Source organism: Euleptes europaea, chromosome 19, assembly GCF_029931775.1.
Source record: "Euleptes europaea isolate rEulEur1 chromosome 19, rEulEur1.hap1, whole genome shotgun sequence".
In the NCBI taxonomy this organism is placed as follows: domain Eukaryota; kingdom Metazoa; phylum Chordata; class Lepidosauria; order Squamata; family Sphaerodactylidae; genus Euleptes; species Euleptes europaea.
In genome coordinates this window covers 22,009,363-22,028,158 of record NC_079330.1, presented here as the reverse complement: position 1 = coordinate 22,028,158, position 18,796 = coordinate 22,009,363, and the positions used below count along the sequence as shown (strand labels likewise).

Below are 18,796 nucleotides of genomic sequence, written 5' to 3'. Positions count from 1 at the left end.
AATAGTAAAGACTTGAAATGACTACTGATGAAGGTTAAAGCAGAAAGTGCCCAAGCAGGATTACAGCTGAACACCAAGACGACAAAAGTAAAGACTACAACTTCAAGGATGACAATGAAGAATTGAAATTGTTCAAGGTTTTCTATTCCTTAGTTCTATCATCAACCAAAAAGGAGACTGCAACCAAAGAATCAGAAGGAGATTGATACTGGGAAGGGCAGCCATAAAGCCATGAGTCTATGCACCAGCTGTCTCCAAGCTCAAATCAAGTCGCCGCCCGTTTAAATGCTACTTTGTAATTGGCTTACTTTGTAGAGCTTACTGTGAAAGAAAATTCCCTCCCCCAAAACCCAATTGCTGCATAAAAAAGCATTTTAAGAACCAAAAACAAAAAAACGGAGCAATCTGAGAGGGCTCCAAAGAAGCAGGAAGCATTTGAATCTCCGCCTCTTTACATGCTGCTTTGTAACTGGCTGTAAGAGAAACCAAGCTTGTGTGTCCCATGCTTTGCCTTATGCATGGGAATTTCACCCAGGCTGAGCTCAAGGGAGAGGGAAGAATCAGGTTAACAGAGGAACGGGAAATCCCAGGATTTGTGAGGGCTGGCAGCGAGGCAATCTCTAATGAAGGGAAAACTCATGCATAACTCCAAGGAACAACCGAGACAGACCGTGGGCAAACGTGAGTGAAGGTACCCATGCATAAATGACCATAAATACATCCAAACATGTAGTACATAAACCACAAAAAGCAAATGGTTGTAGAGGCCTATAGTTAAACATCCATGAAGTTATTCATTCTGCAGTTTCTCTGACAAAGTTCCTTAAAAGCTGGGGACATGACTTCAAATCGGCTTTTGTGTGATGCCACCAGTTTTGGTTAACCAGCGAATTTTCCCAGCTGTATACATAAACACACAGCACAAATATAAAACACAGCACAAATATAAAACACATACAGTGGGGCCCATTCGGGACCCAGCTTTCCAGGGCTCAGGTTACTAAATCTCATGATTTTTTTAAAAAAAGTTTTATTAATAAAAATGGACAGTCAACAGTAAATAAATACATAAACTAAAAACAAATAGTCACATAATCACATAAAGTTACATAAAATACTTTACAACCCTGCATCCATAGCTTTCTCGCTTATCCAAAACTATATCTTATTATAAAATGAACATTTCCATTCTTTGAATGGTTCTCATCCATAACAGATCTACACTATTAATATCATCATTTTTTTTGGTAAGCGGTTAGCTTCACTAAAATATAAACCTCTTTTATTTTTGACAACCAATCACATATCTTAGCGGAGGTTTTCTGGTTCCACTGCCTAGCAAAGACCATTCTAGCTGCAGTTAACATATGTAACGCTACAGAGCGTTAGCAGACAGTAGCATGAACCACAAGATTTGCAATCACCTGACAGCCTTTCACGCACGTAGCCGGGATCTTCCGAGGTGACGTGATTAGCTGCCGCGTCGTGTAATTCGTCAGAACCGGGCGATCGGTCTGTTGAGAAGAGAAAATACAGCAATAATAACCTTGGGATGATTAGCAGAAGCGTTAAAAGTCACTTGCTTCTTCTGCATGACGTTGATCCTCCATTGTAGGGCTTGCTGCCACGGAGAATGCAGAAGTATCTGCAGTGGCAATGGAGTGTCTGCCCAGAAGTTATCCCTGCACCTACCTTGCCTCAACGCCCCTCAACTGTCATTCCCCCTCCCCTGATCTGCTCTGAGTCACAACTGCTAGATTGCTACAGGGCAATAATGCTATAAGAAGCTATTGCCATGATCTACTAGCCCAGCTCCCATTTGGAGGGTTGATTGTGATCAATATGTGGATGATACCCAACCAGATATTTTTTTAAAAAGGTAAAGGTCCCCTGTGCAAGCTCTGGGTCATTCTTGATTCATGGGGTGACATCACATCCTGACGTTTACTAGGCAGGCTTTGTTTATGGGGTGGTTTGCCAGTGCCTTCCCCAGTCATCTTCCCTTTACCCCCAGCAAGCTGGGTACTCGTTTTACCGACCTCGGAAGGATGGAAGGCTGAGTCAACCTGGAGCTGGCTACCTGAACCCAACTTCCGTCGGGATCGAACTCAGGTCGTGAGCAGAGCTTGGACTGCAGTCCTGCAGCTTACCACTCTGTGCCACGGGGCTCATTCATGAACTACTAGTCCCTCTGAATTACCAGCTCCCATTTGGAGGGTTGATTGTGATCAATATGTGGATCATACCCAGCTCAATAAATCCTTATCCAAATGTCCCAGAGATGCACTTAGAGGTCCTGAATAGTTGCCTGGTTGTGGCTAATTGGCTTAGGCTGAACAAAGTGAAACTAAACCCTGAACATGAATAATGTAAATAAACAAAAAATAAAGAAGTCACACCAAGACAGCCAGCATGGCGCAGAGCTTAACAGTTTCAGCCTGGGATCTGGGAGGCCCAGGTTCAAATCCCTGCTCTGCCATGGGAGCTTGCTGGATGACCCAGGGCCATTCACACACTCTCAGCCTAAACTACTTCATGGGGTTGTGTTGTGAGGATAAAATGGAGAAGGGGACAATGTTGTAAGCCACTTAGGGTCCCCCGCTGGGGAGAAAACTGGAGAATAATAAAGGAAATAAATAAGTTTGGAACACACAGCAGGCTCACGCGTAGCCCTCTCCTGGAAGTTTGGAGCAAGGGGCTTCTCAGGCAGCAGAGGCTACAACGGACCCAATCCTACCCCACGTGCATGCCACAACTTGCTTTAGGTAAAAGTCGTCCCCTGTGCAAGCACTGGGTCATAACTGACCCATGGGGTGACGTCACATCCCGCCGTTTACTAGGCAGACTATGTTCACGGGGTGGTTTGCCAGTGCCTTCCCCAATTGTCAATGGACGTTATCAAACACCATCAGGATTACCCCTGGGAGATGTTGTTTATCATACCTGGAACAGTGATTTGAATGATGTCCACTTCATCTGGCTCAATCTTGATGCGTTTTATCCCTCCCAGCTCTCCTGAGGTGCCTAAAAAAGGGGAGGGGACAAAAATGGGAAACAAGGCAGGAAGAGACGAAGAGGAGGAGGCTGGACAATGAAGCACTTTCATGATCATAGCCTTTTTGTTTGGGGGGGTTGTTTTGAGGAACAGCAGAATAAAAATGTACCAAAGAGCTCAGAGCGGGAAACATTGCTCTGCCCTCTTTTAATTTTTTCATTCTCACAACAACCCTGTGAGGCAGGCTAGGCTGAGAGAGGGTAACTGGCCCAAAATCACCCAGTTAGCTTCATGGCTGAGAAGAGATCTGAACCTGGGTTTCTCAGATCCTAGTTCAATAGTAGAAACCCTCTTTTTAAGCAAAACCCGATCACTGTTTAATTATGCCAAAGTCAGCCAAAATTATATTTTTGACATTATACTATATTTCAAACCTAAGTGCTTCTCTCACACCCAGCTTTCTCATTATTCTCAACAAAGACCATGAGGACTAGAAACCTTCTTTCTAAGCAAAACCTGATCATTGTTTAATTGCACAACAATAGAACAAGCAACCCAGACTGTCTTCTTTGCTTCTGCTTGGAGTTTCTGACAAGAGAGCCACACTCGTTTGGGCTTACCTGGTTCACAGTCTCCTGAAATGGAAGACTTCTCAGACCTGACAAAGAAAAAATGTCGTATTTTGGTTACCAAACAAACCAAGGCTCTGAGGACTCCCCCAAGATTCTTCATGTAAGGGTCAAACCATGGTTTGTTGCTATGACCAAATAATGCCCTAGCATCAAAGTTCAAGGGGACGTTTCGGGGAACAATGACTTCAGCTGGGCAAAGAATTTTGTCCCTTTACGTTTCCAAGGTCTGCTCCAGACACAGCTTTCAAAAGGTGCTATGTATCAGAGTTATTTATTTAGATATTTATACCCCACTTTCCCCCTTTGGGGAATCCAAAGCAGCTTACAGCATTGTTCTCCATTTTACCCTCAAAACAACCCTGCAAGGTATGAGAAAGTGACTGGCCCAAGGATACCCAGCAAGCATTCATGGCAGAGTGGGAACTAGAACCTGGGTCTCCGCGATCCTAGTCCAACACTCTAACCACTGCACCACTCTGCCTCTCAAATTCTTCACAGAACAAAACAAGTGTACCTGTGATTAGCCTGTGAAGTCCCTCCCAGATCAAGAAACGCCATTCTGTGCGGTTCAGGAGAAATTTCCCCCGAGGGACTGGATGGCTCAATCTTCGTTGAATCTTTGGTAAATTTACTTCCTGGTTGCAGTCGAGAGACACCAGGTTTTGCCAGCAAGAGGTAAAGAAACGACGCCAAGACGTTGAAAGGTAGAGAGAAACAGGAAGGATTTTTTAAAAAAGGTTTCCAGAGGCAAAATTTAGAACTTTTGATCACCAAATTCCAGGCATGATTTCCGCTTTTTTCTTTAACTAACGGTTTTTTGAAAAATGTTACAGACAGAAGAAGTCTGGGCATCAAATTCTGAGCGAAATGAAAAAGACCCTCCTCCTTTTGATATATTTAGAACGCAGGGCCGTGTAGGTCCCATTCACCAGCAAAATAACTGGACCAGAACCAATGGGTTGAAATTAAATCAAAAGAGTTTTCGGCTAAACATGAGGAAGAACATCCTCACAGTTAGAGCGGTTCCTCGGTGGAACAGGCTTCCCCGGGAGGTGGTGGGCTCTCCTCCTTTGGAGGTTTTTAAGCAGAGGCCAGATAGCCATCTGATGGATATGTTGCTTCTGTGGACTTAGGCAGATCATGAGAGGGAGGGCAGGAAGGGTTGCGTCAGTACTTGGCTCTCGTGGAAATGCTAATCGGCACTTTGGGGTCAGGAAGAAAATTTGGGGTCAGGAAGAAAATTTCCTCCAAGCCAGTTTGGCCAGGGATCCTGGAGGGGTTTTTTTGCCCTCTTCAGGACATGGAGCAGGGATCACTGGGGATGTGTGGGGGGGGGGGATGTAGTTATGAATTTCCTGCATTGTGCAGGGGGTTGGACTAGATGACACTGGAGGCATTATTATTTTGGCATTATTCGGGGCTGCTTTGGCCCCACTGCCATTTTTTTAAGCCTCCCTCCCTTACCTGCTAGTGTTGCCACCTCCGATGTCCACTTGGGTCTTGGAGGTGGCAGGCGGCGCAGAGTCAGCCCTGCGTCACCTGCCACCTCTGAGATTGGAGGCTCCTGGAATTTGTCAGGTTTGGGTTTACTAAACCCAAAAAAATTCAAAGAAAATCCAGGAAAAGCCAGGGCAATTTGGCTTTTTCCGATTTTTTGAAAAATTCCGAGTCTATTAAAAACGAACCCGAAAAATACCAGGGGGGGGAATGGTGCATAGCCCTAGTCCATATGGCTATTATTTCCTAATTAGAGACTCTGGAGATCCATTCACAGATCTCGAAACATCTCATTTAGGTTGGCCAGGAGTAGCAGGCGCACTCGAGTTTCCAATGACGCATGTGACTGGCGCACGTGAACCCAAAGGTATAGTTACCCAAGGCCCTGGCTAAGCGACAGAATGGAATAAGATGCAAAACAGACTTTAAAAAAAGGATTTAACCACCGCCCACAGCACACACATGCCTCTGAACAACTTTTATCTAGGAGTACCTGAGAGCAATTTGTCCAGGGAGACAAGAGAATTAAAGACGGAGTGCCGCTTACCTGTAAAAATTCTTTCATCAAACATCCTGTAAAGGAAGGAGAAAAGAATATATCAACTTTTGGTTTGCAATATAGTGTGACCTTAAAGCAATCTGCATGATGGAGAGCTGATGTGGTTTAATTATTTATTATTTAATTATTATTTAGAAGAAGAAGAAGAAGAGTTGGTTTTTATATGCCGACTTTCTCCACCACTTAAGGCAGAATCAAACTGGCTTACAATCACCTTCTCTCTCCCTCCCACAACAGACACCCTGTGAGGTAGGTGGGGCTGAGAGATGTGACTAGTGCAAGGTCACCCAGCTGGCTTCATGTGTAGGAGTGGGGAAACCAACCTGGTTCACCAGATTAGTGTCCACCACTCATGTGGAAGACTGAAGAATCAAGCCCGGTTCTCCAGATCAGAGTCCACCTCTCCAAACCACAGCTCTTAACCACTACACCACGCTGGCTAATAATTTATTGTTATTTAATGCTCTGCAAAGCTGAATCTGAGTGGAGAGGTTGCCCAGGACAGCCCCGGTACAAGACTCAGGCCCTCAACATTATTAGCACTCACTGTGACTCTCAACATTGAACTCATTTATATGTTCTGTTTGCATTTGGCATTTCACACAAGGAGATAAAAGGGGAACTAGATGTGACAGTGGAAGACCTGGGCCTCAAAACACAGGTCCCCACACAACACTTACCAAGTGTGGGGCTAATGTCAGGAAGGAAAAAGGTGGACAGGGGGCTGGAGTGACTGTTTTTCAACTACACGACACCAAAATGGCAGGAGCCCTGTGCTGCCTGTCCACTAAAGAACCTACAAGTTTGAAGAGGGAGCTTAGCAAGGATGAGATGCCGTAGAGCCCCACCCTCCAAAACTGCCCCTTTCTCTGGGGGAACTGATCTTTGAAGTCTGGAGATCAGTTGTAATTCCAGGAGCTCTCCGGGCCTCGCTTTACTTGGCTGAATTGCCTTTATTTCTGTTCTTTATGCTCACGAACCAGCAGGTCATGAGCAACCTTACCTGGCTGCTAACTCTAGCTGTACACTGGTTTATTTGGGTATGTATATAGTTTTCCCTGTTGCATGCCACTTTGGTTCCTTTTCAGAGAGAAGCAGGATAGAAATAAGTAAATACATAAACAACTACAAATCTAAAAAATGATTTTCAAGGTGGGAGCAGGAGGAGGAAGAAGAGGAAGAGGAAGAAGAGGAAGAGGAAGAAGAAGAAGAAGAAGAAGAAGAAGAAGAAGAAGAAGAAGAAGAAGAAGAAAGAGGAGGAGGAGGAGGAGGAGGAGGGAGAGGGAGAGTTGGTTTTTATATGCCGACTTTCTCTACCACTTAAGGAAGAATCAAACCGGCTTAGAATTGCCTTCTCTTCCCCTCCCCACAACATACACCCTATGAGGTAAGTGGGGCTGAGAGAGCTCTAGGAGAACTGTGACCAGCCCAAGGTCACCCAGCTGGCATCATGTGCAGGAGTGAGGAAACCAACCCGGTTCACCAGATCGGCATCTGCCATTCATGTGAAGGAGTGGGGAATCAAACCCCGTTCTCCAGATTAGAGTCCGCCGCTCCTAACCACCGCTTTTAACCACTACACCTTGCTAGCTCTCTAAGAAATTCAGTCATCCCTGCTGTCTCGGTACATCGTCCCAACCCACTCTCCCATGTGCTGGAGCCCTTGGATTGCACAAAAAAGTGAGGCAACTTTACAAGTCAGTATCCAAAATGTTACCAACTCTCAGCCTTATGGCTAACAGGAGCTTCAGCAGCCTCTCAGGAATGGTAACTTGTCCAGGTGTGGTTGGAAATGGCTACCTGCGACTCCTTTAAGCCGAACTGCCCAAGTACCTTTTGATCACAAAGTGGATGCGATGCCTTTCCTCCAAAATCCGTTTGAGTTTTGGGACACCATATGTGCAAGGACGCTTGAACGGGATTTTGTCCGGGATGCCGATGATTTCCACGGCCTCTGGGTCACAAGCGATCTTCCGGTAAGGGACGGGAACCATGTGATCCAGCCCCAAAGCTTCAGCTGAAAACAATTCGCAGGCGCAACATTAATTCCTTTAGAACAGTTGGTCTTTTCTAGGGAATCCTCCACAAGTACAAGGACAACAATATCAAGGAAACAACATCTCTGTTCGGTGGTTGACTTCCATCCGTCCGGCATCCCCTAACCTACCAATCAAGCTACTGTTGGTAACTCACACATAGGGTGGCCAACTTTGGGTTGGGAAATACCTGGAGATTTTGGGGGTGGAGCCTGGGGAGGGTGGGGTTTGGGAAGGGACCTCAGTGGCGTACAGAGTTACAGAGTGCCATAGAGTCCACCTTCCAGAGCAGCCATTTTCTCCAGGAGAACTGATCTCTGTAACCTATAGACCAGTTATAATTCTGGGAGATCTCCAGCCACCACCTGGAGACTAAATACAAACAAAACCCAATGCTGTAATGAGAAATACTCACAAGAAATAACAGAAGCTTCCAGTTCATTGAGAGAACCCTCGGTGGTCTACAGAACATTTTTAGGCTGAAGAAGCCTTATGGTGAAACGTGACCAAATACCTGGGATACGCGTTTCTTTGCCTTTATCATCTTGTGGCTAACATTTCATTACCCCGGCAAGATAAGTACAGATTGGACAGACAGCACGTCTACTTTATTAAGTCCCTGAACTGTGCAATGGTTAGGAGCCAGAAGTATCCTTCGCCAGCTGGTTTTCTCATGCGGCACAGAAAACACAGAGGAGTTTTCTCACTTGGTATGAAGGATTGTGCTCTTCAATAACAGCCATCATCGGCGTCTTGTTTGCCTTGGATTTCTAAAGGGGTGTGACTCACAGTGCACATTGTATGGTCGTGTTTGTACATTTGTTTTTGTATCGTGTCATTAGATAGTTATAGTGAGGTGCTTTTGATTATCTTGTATATATTGCATGTCTACTTTGTGAAATATAGAGATAGGTTTGGGCCACGTGCTGTTATTTCTTGTGAGTAGGGACCACTTGGAGACCGGCAACCCTACCAGCACAGCACCTTACAGAAGCCGCCAATAAGCTTCCTTCTGTTACCTTCTGCCAAATCTAAGTGAACTTGTAATAAAGCCACCCATCAGCAATCCTAGATCCCCCAACTGTGAATCCAGTCACTTGTATCAGTTGCTCATGTCTTAGGGAAATGGCTGCCTTTGAAAGCACTACTACGCCCAAGGCCTATTTGATCAAACAAATCACAAGTCCATTACTGCAATATTGAACGCAAGCACCTCGAATGTCTGGAAACCCCACAAAACAGACTTATATACGAGATAATAGAAACCGAGAGTCCGCAAATCATGACAATGAAGCTCAAACAACCTGCGGTGAAGCATGTATTATAATGAATCAGGTCATTGATCCTTTGCCAGCCATGGCAGAATTTACAGACTTAATTATACATGGCCTTAATTTGGAGGCGAAGCAATCGTTATTCTAATCCACAGATTCCTCTCTTACTGGTGTCTTCAGTGAATGCTATCCTGACTGTTTCCAAAACCTACCCAACTATATCAATACACCCTCCATGGAAAAGGCTCCTCTTAAAGGAGATTCTTCCTGGATTTTCAGTCTGAATTTGACAGCTACTGTCTCTAGCAAAGCCAGTTTCCAGAAGAACTCTTAACATAGTCGTCTTGTTTGGGGGCTTTCTAGAGGCACCTGGTTGGCCACTGTGTGAACAGAATGCTGGACTTGATGGGCCTGGGTCTGATCCAGCAGGGCTTTTCTTATGTTCTTATGTTACGTTTGGATCCCAGGTCACTAAAAAAGCAACTGTTCGGCAGAAGCCGAAATCGGTTCTTGTAGGTTATCTGGGCTGTGTGACCGTGGTCTTGGTATTTTCTTTCCTGACGTTTCGCCAGCAGCTGTGGCAAGCATCTTCAGAATCTACCTTTCTGACTATATATTACTCTTCCTACACACTTGACACTGAGAGACATTGTCCTTCAGTGTTACTCCTCTGAAGATGCCTGCCAGAGCTGCTGGCGAAACGTCAGGAAAGAAAATACCAAGACCACGGTCACACAGCCCGGATAACCTACAAGAACCAATGAACTCTGACCGTGAAAGCCTTTGACAGAAGCCGAAATGTTTAACTAAAGACTTTTAAACTTCTCTGTTTTGTCTCTGACTCACAAAAGCTTATGCAGTAATAAATTTTGTTCACCTTAGGGGTGCTGCTGACTGCCATTTTATTTTATTTTATTTACATATGTCCTTCCAGAATCTACCAGCTTGCAGCACTATTTAACTGCTTTGAAAATTGATTTATACCAACGGGCACAAACATTTAACAGACGTCCACACAATACTTATGAGAAAACACAGTAGGGTTACAAAGGGCATGAAAGGCAGAAGGAAACCTCCATATTGATTTATTTAAAATATTCATACTCCCAGTTTCCTCTCAGACAACTGGGACCCAAGGCAGGTAACAAAAAATAAATCAACGGGGGGGAAAGCACCAAAAAAGTAGCAATAACACACTCTTCACGAAACAGCAGCAAAAAATACCCTCGTCATTGAACAATGCACAAGGTATCCTGACAGCCTGCAAGTCTTTAGACCATCTCCATTATCAGAGGATCCATAGAACCTCTTCAGTCCTTGAGAAGGTTTGCAACCCTTGTGAAATACCCTCAAAGACAAAGCCCCCTTGTTTCTCCTGGGAAGCTATTCCAAAGTGTAGGGGGAGGAACTGCCGAAAAAGCTGTGGCTCAGTGGTAGAGCACCTGCTTGGCATGCAGAAGGTCCCAGGTTCAATCCCCGGCATCTCCAGTTAAAGGGACTAGGCAAGTAGGTGATGTGAAAGACCTGAGACCCTGCAGAGCCACTGCCTGTCTGAGTAGACAATACTGACTTTGATGGACCAAGGGTCGGATTCAGTAGAAGGCAGCTTCATGTGTGCTCAATGCAAGCATATAAGATAAGCACCATGACCATTCACAGCCATCTAGTCACACCCAACTTATGGTGACTGCTCAGGATTTCTAAGGCAAAAGACCAACAGAGGTGCTTTGCCATTGCCTGCCTTTGTGTAGACCCTGGACTTCCTTGGCGGTCCCCCATCCAAATATTAACCAAGGCTGATGCTGCTTAGCTTCCAAGACAAACAGAGGTGCTTTGCCATTGCCTGCCTTTGTGTAGACCCTGGACTTCCTTGGTGGTCCCCCATCCAAATATTAACCAGGGCTGATGCTGCTTAGTTTCCAAGACAAACAGAGGTGCTTTGCCATTGCCTGCCTTTGTGTAGAGACCTTGGGCTTCCCATCCAAGGAAAAGGAGGAAAGGGGGAAAAGGACTAGGGAGGCCAGTAATTATAATGAGAACCGTCGCTGGCCTCAACCATAAGCCCGGCGGAATAGCTCCGTCTTGCAGGCCCTGTGGAACTCCTGAAGGTCCTTCAGGGCCCTGGTCTCATTAGGGAGGCTATTCCACCAGGCAGGGGCCAGGGCCGAAAAAGCCATGGCCCTGGTCGAGGCCAGCCGGATACTCCTTGGGCCAGGGATCACCAGCAAGTTGGAATTACATGAACGTAAGCTTCTCTGGGGAACATACCAGGAGAGGCGGTCCCGTAGGATACGACGGTCCCAGACTGTGTAAGGCTTCAAAGGTCATAACCAACACCTTGAACCTGACCCGATATTCCAGCTGGAGCCAGTGCAGTTGACGGAGCACTGGTGTGATATGTGCCCGCGGCGAGGTACCAGTAAGAAGCATTCTGTACCAGCTGGAGTCTTCGAGTCAGTCTCAGGGGCAGCCCTACGTAGAGCGAACCCTGAAAGAAGCCCAATCTGTATGTGAATGGATATGTATAAAGTGTATGTTGTGTGTATGTTAAGTGATAAAACTTAATAAAAATGTATTATAAAAAAAAAAGTGCGAGCTAACCCAGGCCACCCAGGTAAGGGCACAGCTGTTCTGCCTAGTAATAATATTGCTGTTAAGCTAATTTAAAGCCCACAGCGGTGGAGAAATTTCCCTTCTCTATTCATACCCTGATTAATGGAAAACAGCATAAATTAGAAGTTGGGTAGATAGAATCTACCGTACTAAAAGAGCAGCTAAGATATAGGACACGTAGCATATGGCTCCAACTGCTAGGCCGCTGCTGGGAAATAAAAATAAGTTTAAAAATAAAATCCACCACAAAAGCAAAACGAGACGGCTTCCCTGACGACAGGCGAGCCATAAGCACCGCAGATGAAAAACGGGAGTTTTCCTCCCACTCACCATATCTGCTGTTAAACAGAATTTGTACACATTCCCTCAGGGTGTTGATGTCTTCGGTTTCTTTGATGAAACTGTCCCATTTATCTAGCAGAACACAAAACAAAAAAAAAATGATTCTGCGCGGCTCCACAACGGCAGATTGACTCCCCCCGTCTCTCTTGCCCCACCTGGCTTGGAACCAACAGTGTCCCCCCGCAAAAGACTTGTGAAGACAGGGTGGGTGCCAGTCATTTTGGCTCGAAGTTCGGCTCTGCCCTCTGCAGCATTAGAAGGAAAATTCAAAAAGACTCCCCTCTCTAACTTTGCTACCTGAGCAAACTCATCCTTAAGAGGGCCAAGAATCTTCTCCCTATCCTCCTTATAGTACTTACTGAGAAGGAAATGTCCCAGTGTTTCTGGTTCACCACTGTTCCAGGGACAGATGGGTAAACTGTATAATGCTAAAGAATGAGCTCAGCTTTCTGCCGATGTCGGTAGGGTAGGAAGGAACGCACAGGACTTTCCCCCTTGCAAGAGCAACCATTTGGGAGCAAGGCAATGCCAGAAGCAAGCTTTAAAAAAGAAGTACTGGTCTTGATTTGAGTCAGCATATTTTGGTTGAGACCAAAACAGACCACTGGTTAATAAGCACACATCTCTCAACCCATGAGTCACAGACCCTCAGGTGGGTCAGGCAGCCCCTTCTGCCAGGTCACAAGCCCCCACAGGGCAGACAGTTTTGGCTGAATTTTAGGAGGACCTGCTGCATCAAGAGCAAAGGTACCAGCAGGAGAGGTCACTCAGTGGCAGAGGGGATTCCATCATGGCTCTGACCCTCCGATCGTTTCTCACTCCAGCACCCCTCTTAATGCATTGCTTGTGCTTCCTGTCCCCAGCTGTTCTGGTCTCTTGCCCATGATCCTGGACTTGATGCTGGTGAGGTCAAACCTTTGGCTCCTCTTCTTCCTGTTACATGACTTCCTATCGTAGCTCAGTGGGTCCCAGGCCTAGAGAGGTTGAAAACCACCGGAATAAAATGGACCGATAATCTGACTGCATAAGGCAGATCCTTTCTGGAAGGGTTAATAGTTTTATATGTAGAAGATCCCAGGTCCAGTCCCTGACAATTCAAGTTAAAAAGATCTCTGGGAGCAGAAGTTGGGAAACACAATTTTTCTGCCTGAGACTATGGAGAACCACAGCCAGCCTAAGAAGATACAGAGCAAAATGGACCACTGGCCTAACAGTATATAAGACAGCTTTATATATTCAAATGATAGTAGAAAAGAGCAAGAGCCCAGTAGCACCTTAAAGACTAACACAATTTCTGGCAGGGTATGAGCTTTCGTGAACTACAGATCACTTCTTCAGATAACAGCTAGAGTGTGGATCCATCTATCCTTAAGTAGAGAAGAGTGAATTAGATTGGATTAGGTGTGATATGCAGAAGGGTAGTTGGCATGGAGAAATTGGCATTGGTAATGAGACAGGAATCCCAGATCTCTGTTCAGTTCAGGAGAACGCACTGTCTTAAACTTCATAATTAATTGTAATTCAGCAGTCTCTCTAACCTCCCTTTGAAATCCCTTTGTAAGAGAACTACTACTCTTAAAATCAGCAACTGGAAGGTTAAAATGTCCCGTCCCCCCCCATGGCTACCCAGCATGATCTATATTCAAATGATGTTAAGACTTATCACTAATGACTTATCACTAATTTATCACTAAACCTAATTTGGAAAGGCTACACAACTGAAATCCACACACTATTCCTTTCTTTGCACTTTCCAGGGTTCCCCTACCCACGAGCATAGCCATACCTGACTTGTCATGGACTATAGAGAAAAGGATGCGTTTGGAGGAATGCACATTCTGGATGAGAGGACCGCCGGAAAGAGCAGACTTCTGACTTGGACCTGATAAAGAAAGAAATGAAACAAAATGAGAGAGAGGTCAGAATGATAACAACAAAGGAAATAAGGACTCAGACATAGTCTGAGATTACAGAGATTAAATTAACAAAATAGATCCTGCAGCCACTTGGAAATCATGCCTTCACCCATGCATTGCCTAATTCCACAAGGATGAGGATCTACTGCGTTCTGCTCAGCAGTGTAAGTTATTAGGGGGTGGAAAGTGCTGCCAAGTCACAGCTGACATAATGGCGACCCCGTAGGTTTTTCAAGGCAAGAGACTTTCAGAGCTGGTTTGCCACTGCCTGCCTCCGCGTGGGCTGAGAGAGTTCCGAGAGAACTGTGACTGGCCCAAGGTCACTCAGCAGGCTTCATGCAGAAGTCATCAGGAGAGAGGGTCTTAAAACAGGGCCTCCAGAACCCAATCTCCAGCACCTGATCTCCTGCACCACTAGAGCTGAGTTTCTGCCACCAGCTTTGCACAATGAGCCGCGTTCCACAAGAGCACCACCTAGTTTGCAGTACCAGTCACACCCCCTGGCAGGGCATTCAGTCACCTGATCCTAAGGGCCAACCCCCTTCTACCTTGACCCATAAAGCCCTGGCCCCAGAGCCTGTCCTTGTCTTAATTGTATTAATTATTAGACAGACATGCAACCGCTTGCTTCCCTCATCCAAGGCCGAATCCCTGGTGTTACCAGGAGGTATCCCAGCCAGGCACTGGCTAGGCTCAGACCTGCTTAGCTTCATCATTATCAACCTTACAGATATACCCCGGGAGCTGGTTTGAAAAGCTCCAAGGCAGGGTCTCAAATCAGGATTCCCAGCAGCTAGACTCCGTATCCGGTACTCAACTGAGATCTAGGCTTGAAGCATGCCATTTGGTGTAGCCAGCGTGGTGTAGTGGTTAAGAGCGTTGGTTTGGAGCGGTGGACTCTGATCTGGAGAACCAGGTTTGATTCCCCCACTCCTCCACATGAGCGGCGGAGGCTAATCTGGTGAACTGGGTTTGTTTCCCCACTCCTACACAGGAAGCCAGCTGGGTGACCTTGGGCTAGTCACAGCTCTCTCAGCCCCACCTACCTCACAGGGTGTCTGTTGTGGGGAGGGGAAGGGAAGGTGATTGTAAGCCAGTTTGATTCTTCCTTAAATGGTAGAGAAAGTCAGCATATAAAAACCAACTCTTTTTCTTCTTCATTTGGACTGTACCCTCACTAGTGAGTAAAATGTGATAAAATAGCATACAGTGCAGTAGTTTGCAGCTCGTTTGCTCTCATTTTAGTATTGGGAATATTTGCACTCTGGCAAAAATGAAAGCATTTATACTTTTAACCTAAGGTAAAGGTAGTCCCCTGTGCAAGCACTGGGTCATTACTGACCCATGGGGTGACGTCACATCCCAACGTTTACTAGGCAGACTATGTTTACGGGCTGGTTTGCCATTGCCTTCCCCAGTCGCCTACACTTTACCCCCAGCAAGCTGAGTACTCATTTTACCGACCTTGGAAGGATGGAAGGCTGAGTCAACCTTAAGTGGGCTACCTGAAACTAACTTCCATCAGGATCGAACTCAGGTAGTGAGCAGAGCTTTGACTGCGGTACTGTAGCTTACCACTCTGCACCACGAGGCTCCAATACTTTAAACTTACTAAATGATACATGATGTGTTTCATGTCATTCAAGTAACAAAACAGGTTTAGGTTTGATAGGAAAGTAAGAATTGCACTGAAATTTAGTTTCAGTTTCCCCTGAAATTTCCGTTATTTTCCTGGGTGGGGAAACAAACTTTTTTCTCCCCCTACAGCTTCAAAATTTCTGGACATTTTACAAGTCCAGCAAAGCTGTACCTAGATCTGACCCTGACTCTAACTAGCCTGAGGCCAAGCCCTACCCAGCTGGCTGCGCAAAGCTCTGCCCTTGGGCCCTGGTCCTCTGTCCGTACAGCTCTTCTAAGGGGATGAGCTGAGGATCTTGTCTAACCAAACCCTGGTCTCTTGCTGGCCCATGAATGCTCACTTGGACTTGACCCTTGCCCGGTTTGACTCTACCTTTGTTATTAGCCCCCCAACCCGGTCCCAGAACCAGCTCCCAAGTCTGACCCACACAGAGTGCTGGTGTAGCGTGGTAGCCAAGAAAATTAGATTGGGATCAAATCTCTCCTCGTCCATGAACTCTCTAGGTCCGTGACCGCCGACATGGTGCTGTTAGCGATGACAGGGATGGTATCCCTATAGCCAGGTGGCAACAACAGGGAGATGCTTCAAGCTCTATGTTTGTAAGCCTTGTTGGGGGCACTTGGCGAGCCACCAAATATGGGACAAGGGACAACATGGACCTTTGTTCTGATCCAGCAGTTGTCTTCCAATGTTCTTACTGGCTTTGATATAAGAGCGGCTGATCTATGACCTTATCAAAGCCATAGCGGCACATTTCCTGCTCCTGCCCTCCAAATTTCTAATCCAAGGAACCTCGGGGGTCTTTTCAAAGCCATTCCTTGGACAGCAAACATTAAGGCCATTACCACAGCAGTCACCGAACTCCTGTGGCGAAGGCACCTTCGGTTCTCCGGTCGGCCGGGGCCTCGGGTTCTCGTTGGTTGTGTTCACGCCATGCCGACCGGCAGGGCCCTCCTGCTTTATCTCCATAGCGATCTGCGCAGGCAGCGACACACCGTACAGGAAACTGTTGGCGGCGATCCCAGAAAGAGCATCTTGATTGACTGGTTTAGCGTGCGTGTTGTTGAGGCCAGGATCTCGACCGCCCTTTGACATCAGGGGGGAGGAGTTCATTTCGGAGCCAGGGTTAATCTCTCTAAGAGAGTCCTCGGGGAGTCTGAAAGGAGGAGGAAACGGCAGGTAACTTTCAGTCCACCGCGATGTCGGAGGAATGGTTCAGCACTGCCACTCGGATCACATAATTGGAAGGGATGCCCATGATCTTGGTTTCTGGCAGTTGTAAGTATGCCCTATTTCATCCCCCTTCCATCCCCCATATTTTTCTTAGAATGATCATAGGACAAATATCCAGCATAAACTATATTTTTGCATAACTTGAGTGCTGCTGAAGGAGATCCACTTTTTTTTTTGAAGCTGTGTGTAACCCTTGCACCTCAGATAAATCTCATGCATTGAGTTTCTCTGGTTTTCATAATGCGGAGCATTTTTATAAAGGGTAACAGTTTGTCAGATTTTGCTTTGTGCTTTAAACTATGTACATTTCAAAATACAGGGGTTGGAGGGCGAAACTCATCCACTTCAGCCCCGCTATCAACGTTGGGTCATAACCTCATGGCTGCTTGGGGCCTTAAAAAGGTTGGGAAAACTGATAAATGCATCACCCAATGCCAAATGAGAGATCTATAAATAGCTCTGCCACTTTAAAAAAAACCCTGTATGTAGCAGTTGTGTGGGCATTCAGACTGGGGCTGTGGCATTTGCGAGCAGGAATTTTAACTTCTTCACCCCACACCATTTTTGTGATCGCAATCATCCCCCAGCTCACCAGTTATCTCTGAGGGACAAATATATATAAGAGCACCTGAGGTCGCAAAAAATGGCGCGAGGAGAAATGTGTTTTTTTAACCTCAATGCCCCGCGCCACATCCTCCAACCAGATCAGAAAGTCCACAACGGTTATTTACAGTTACACCAAGAGCAGGAGATTTGTTGGCCAATCTCTCCTCTTCTTGCTTATTGTCTGACCCTCAAAATCACTGAGACAGGAGAGCGGAGACTCTTTGCCTTAACAGTTGCATAACAGGCAAAAATCAACAAACGGAAGCATTTCCCAGAGCGGAGATCAGGTGGCACAAAACAAACTTTAGTGATTTCCGCCAGCAATGCAGTTGTTAAAGGCATGGAAGCTGTGTCCGTAAAGAAAGAAACATTGCGCCTCTACCCACTGAGCTGACTCATTCGAAGTCAGTGCCTTATCATTGTATATCTAAACTCCACAGCCAACTTTGATGCTCAAACCTTTGGCTAAGCATATTCGGTGAATCTCAGCAAGGACTTGAACATAAACTCAAACATATGAAACTACCTAAACACAAGAAAATGGAACTGCCTAATACAGGCATACCTTGTTTTATTGTGTCTTGCTTTATTGCAGACTTTGTGCTTTTGAGAAAGTCTATAGGCGCCATTTTTCCAACAGCAAGTGCTCACTTCATGTCTCCATGTCACATTTTGGTCATTCTCGCAATCTTTCAAAACTTAGACTACAATACAGTGTAAACATAACTTTTATATGCACTGGGAAACCAAAAATGTCATGTGACTTGCTTTATTGCGGTGGTCTGGAACCGAACTCACAATATCTCTGAGGTATCCTTGTACTGAGTCAGACCACTATTCATCTAGCTCTGCCCTGTTTACATTGCATTCTGCAGAGATGCTGGGAACTGAACCAGAGAACGTCTTCATACTAAGCTTGTGTTATACCCCTACCCAACTTCCCTCTTACCTTTTCAGCCTGAACCGCATACTGTGGCTATGTTCTAAGATGGCCATCAGAGATTTCGCATCGTACTCAGTGGGCTTCCGGAAGGTGAGCCCATCAGGCAATCCAGCAACCGCTAGCGATCCGGGCTCTTTTAAGAACTTCTCGTACGGTAGTGGCACTATGCTGCTCTTCCCTAAGGCCTCGCCTGGGGACAGAAGCGATGAGTTAGAACGTGAGCACAAGCCACAATGTGATTCCAATCTCCCCTTGGCCGAAAACCCAAATGGTGTCTTTAGGCAAGTCGCTTGCCCTCAGCTTCAGCACCCCACCCCCATCTGAAATACGGGGAATTATAAGAGCAATCTTCCTTAGTGGTACCACAAGACTAGTGGCATTAAATTTCTATTGTGGCTAAGCAACAAAGACTCTTTTGGTGCTTTGAAGGTTAACAGGTTTAATGGTGCACAAATCTTTGAGGGCCGGGACCCGTGTTTGTCAGGCACCAAGACATGGATAACGCGAAAGC

General features: G+C 46.0%; 1 protein-coding gene across 4 annotated transcripts in view; it reads right to left on the bottom strand.

Annotated features, from left to right (window-relative positions):
- Positions 1-18,796, bottom strand: part of GTF2IRD1 (GTF2I repeat domain containing 1) — a 116,379-nt gene that overhangs the window by 29,433 nt on the left and 68,150 nt on the right. For all 4 annotated transcript variants that reach the window (XM_056865122.1, XM_056865125.1, XM_056865124.1 and 1 more), the window contains exons 5-14: positions 18,292-18,475; positions 16,349-16,659; positions 13,735-13,830; positions 11,937-12,020; positions 7,517-7,700; positions 5,672-5,697; positions 4,142-4,262; positions 3,616-3,653; positions 2,944-3,024; positions 1,425-1,514 (exon numbers count right to left, since the gene is read on the bottom strand). In XM_056865122.1, the coding sequence (XP_056721100.1) occupies positions 1,425-1,514; positions 2,944-3,024; positions 3,616-3,653; positions 4,142-4,262; positions 5,672-5,697; positions 7,517-7,700; positions 11,937-12,020; positions 13,735-13,830; positions 16,349-16,659; positions 18,292-18,475 (1,215 nt within the window). The remainder of the gene's footprint in view (positions 1-1,424; positions 1,515-2,943; positions 3,025-3,615; positions 3,654-4,141; positions 4,263-5,671; positions 5,698-7,516; positions 7,701-11,936; positions 12,021-13,734; positions 13,831-16,348; positions 16,660-18,291; positions 18,476-18,796) is intronic.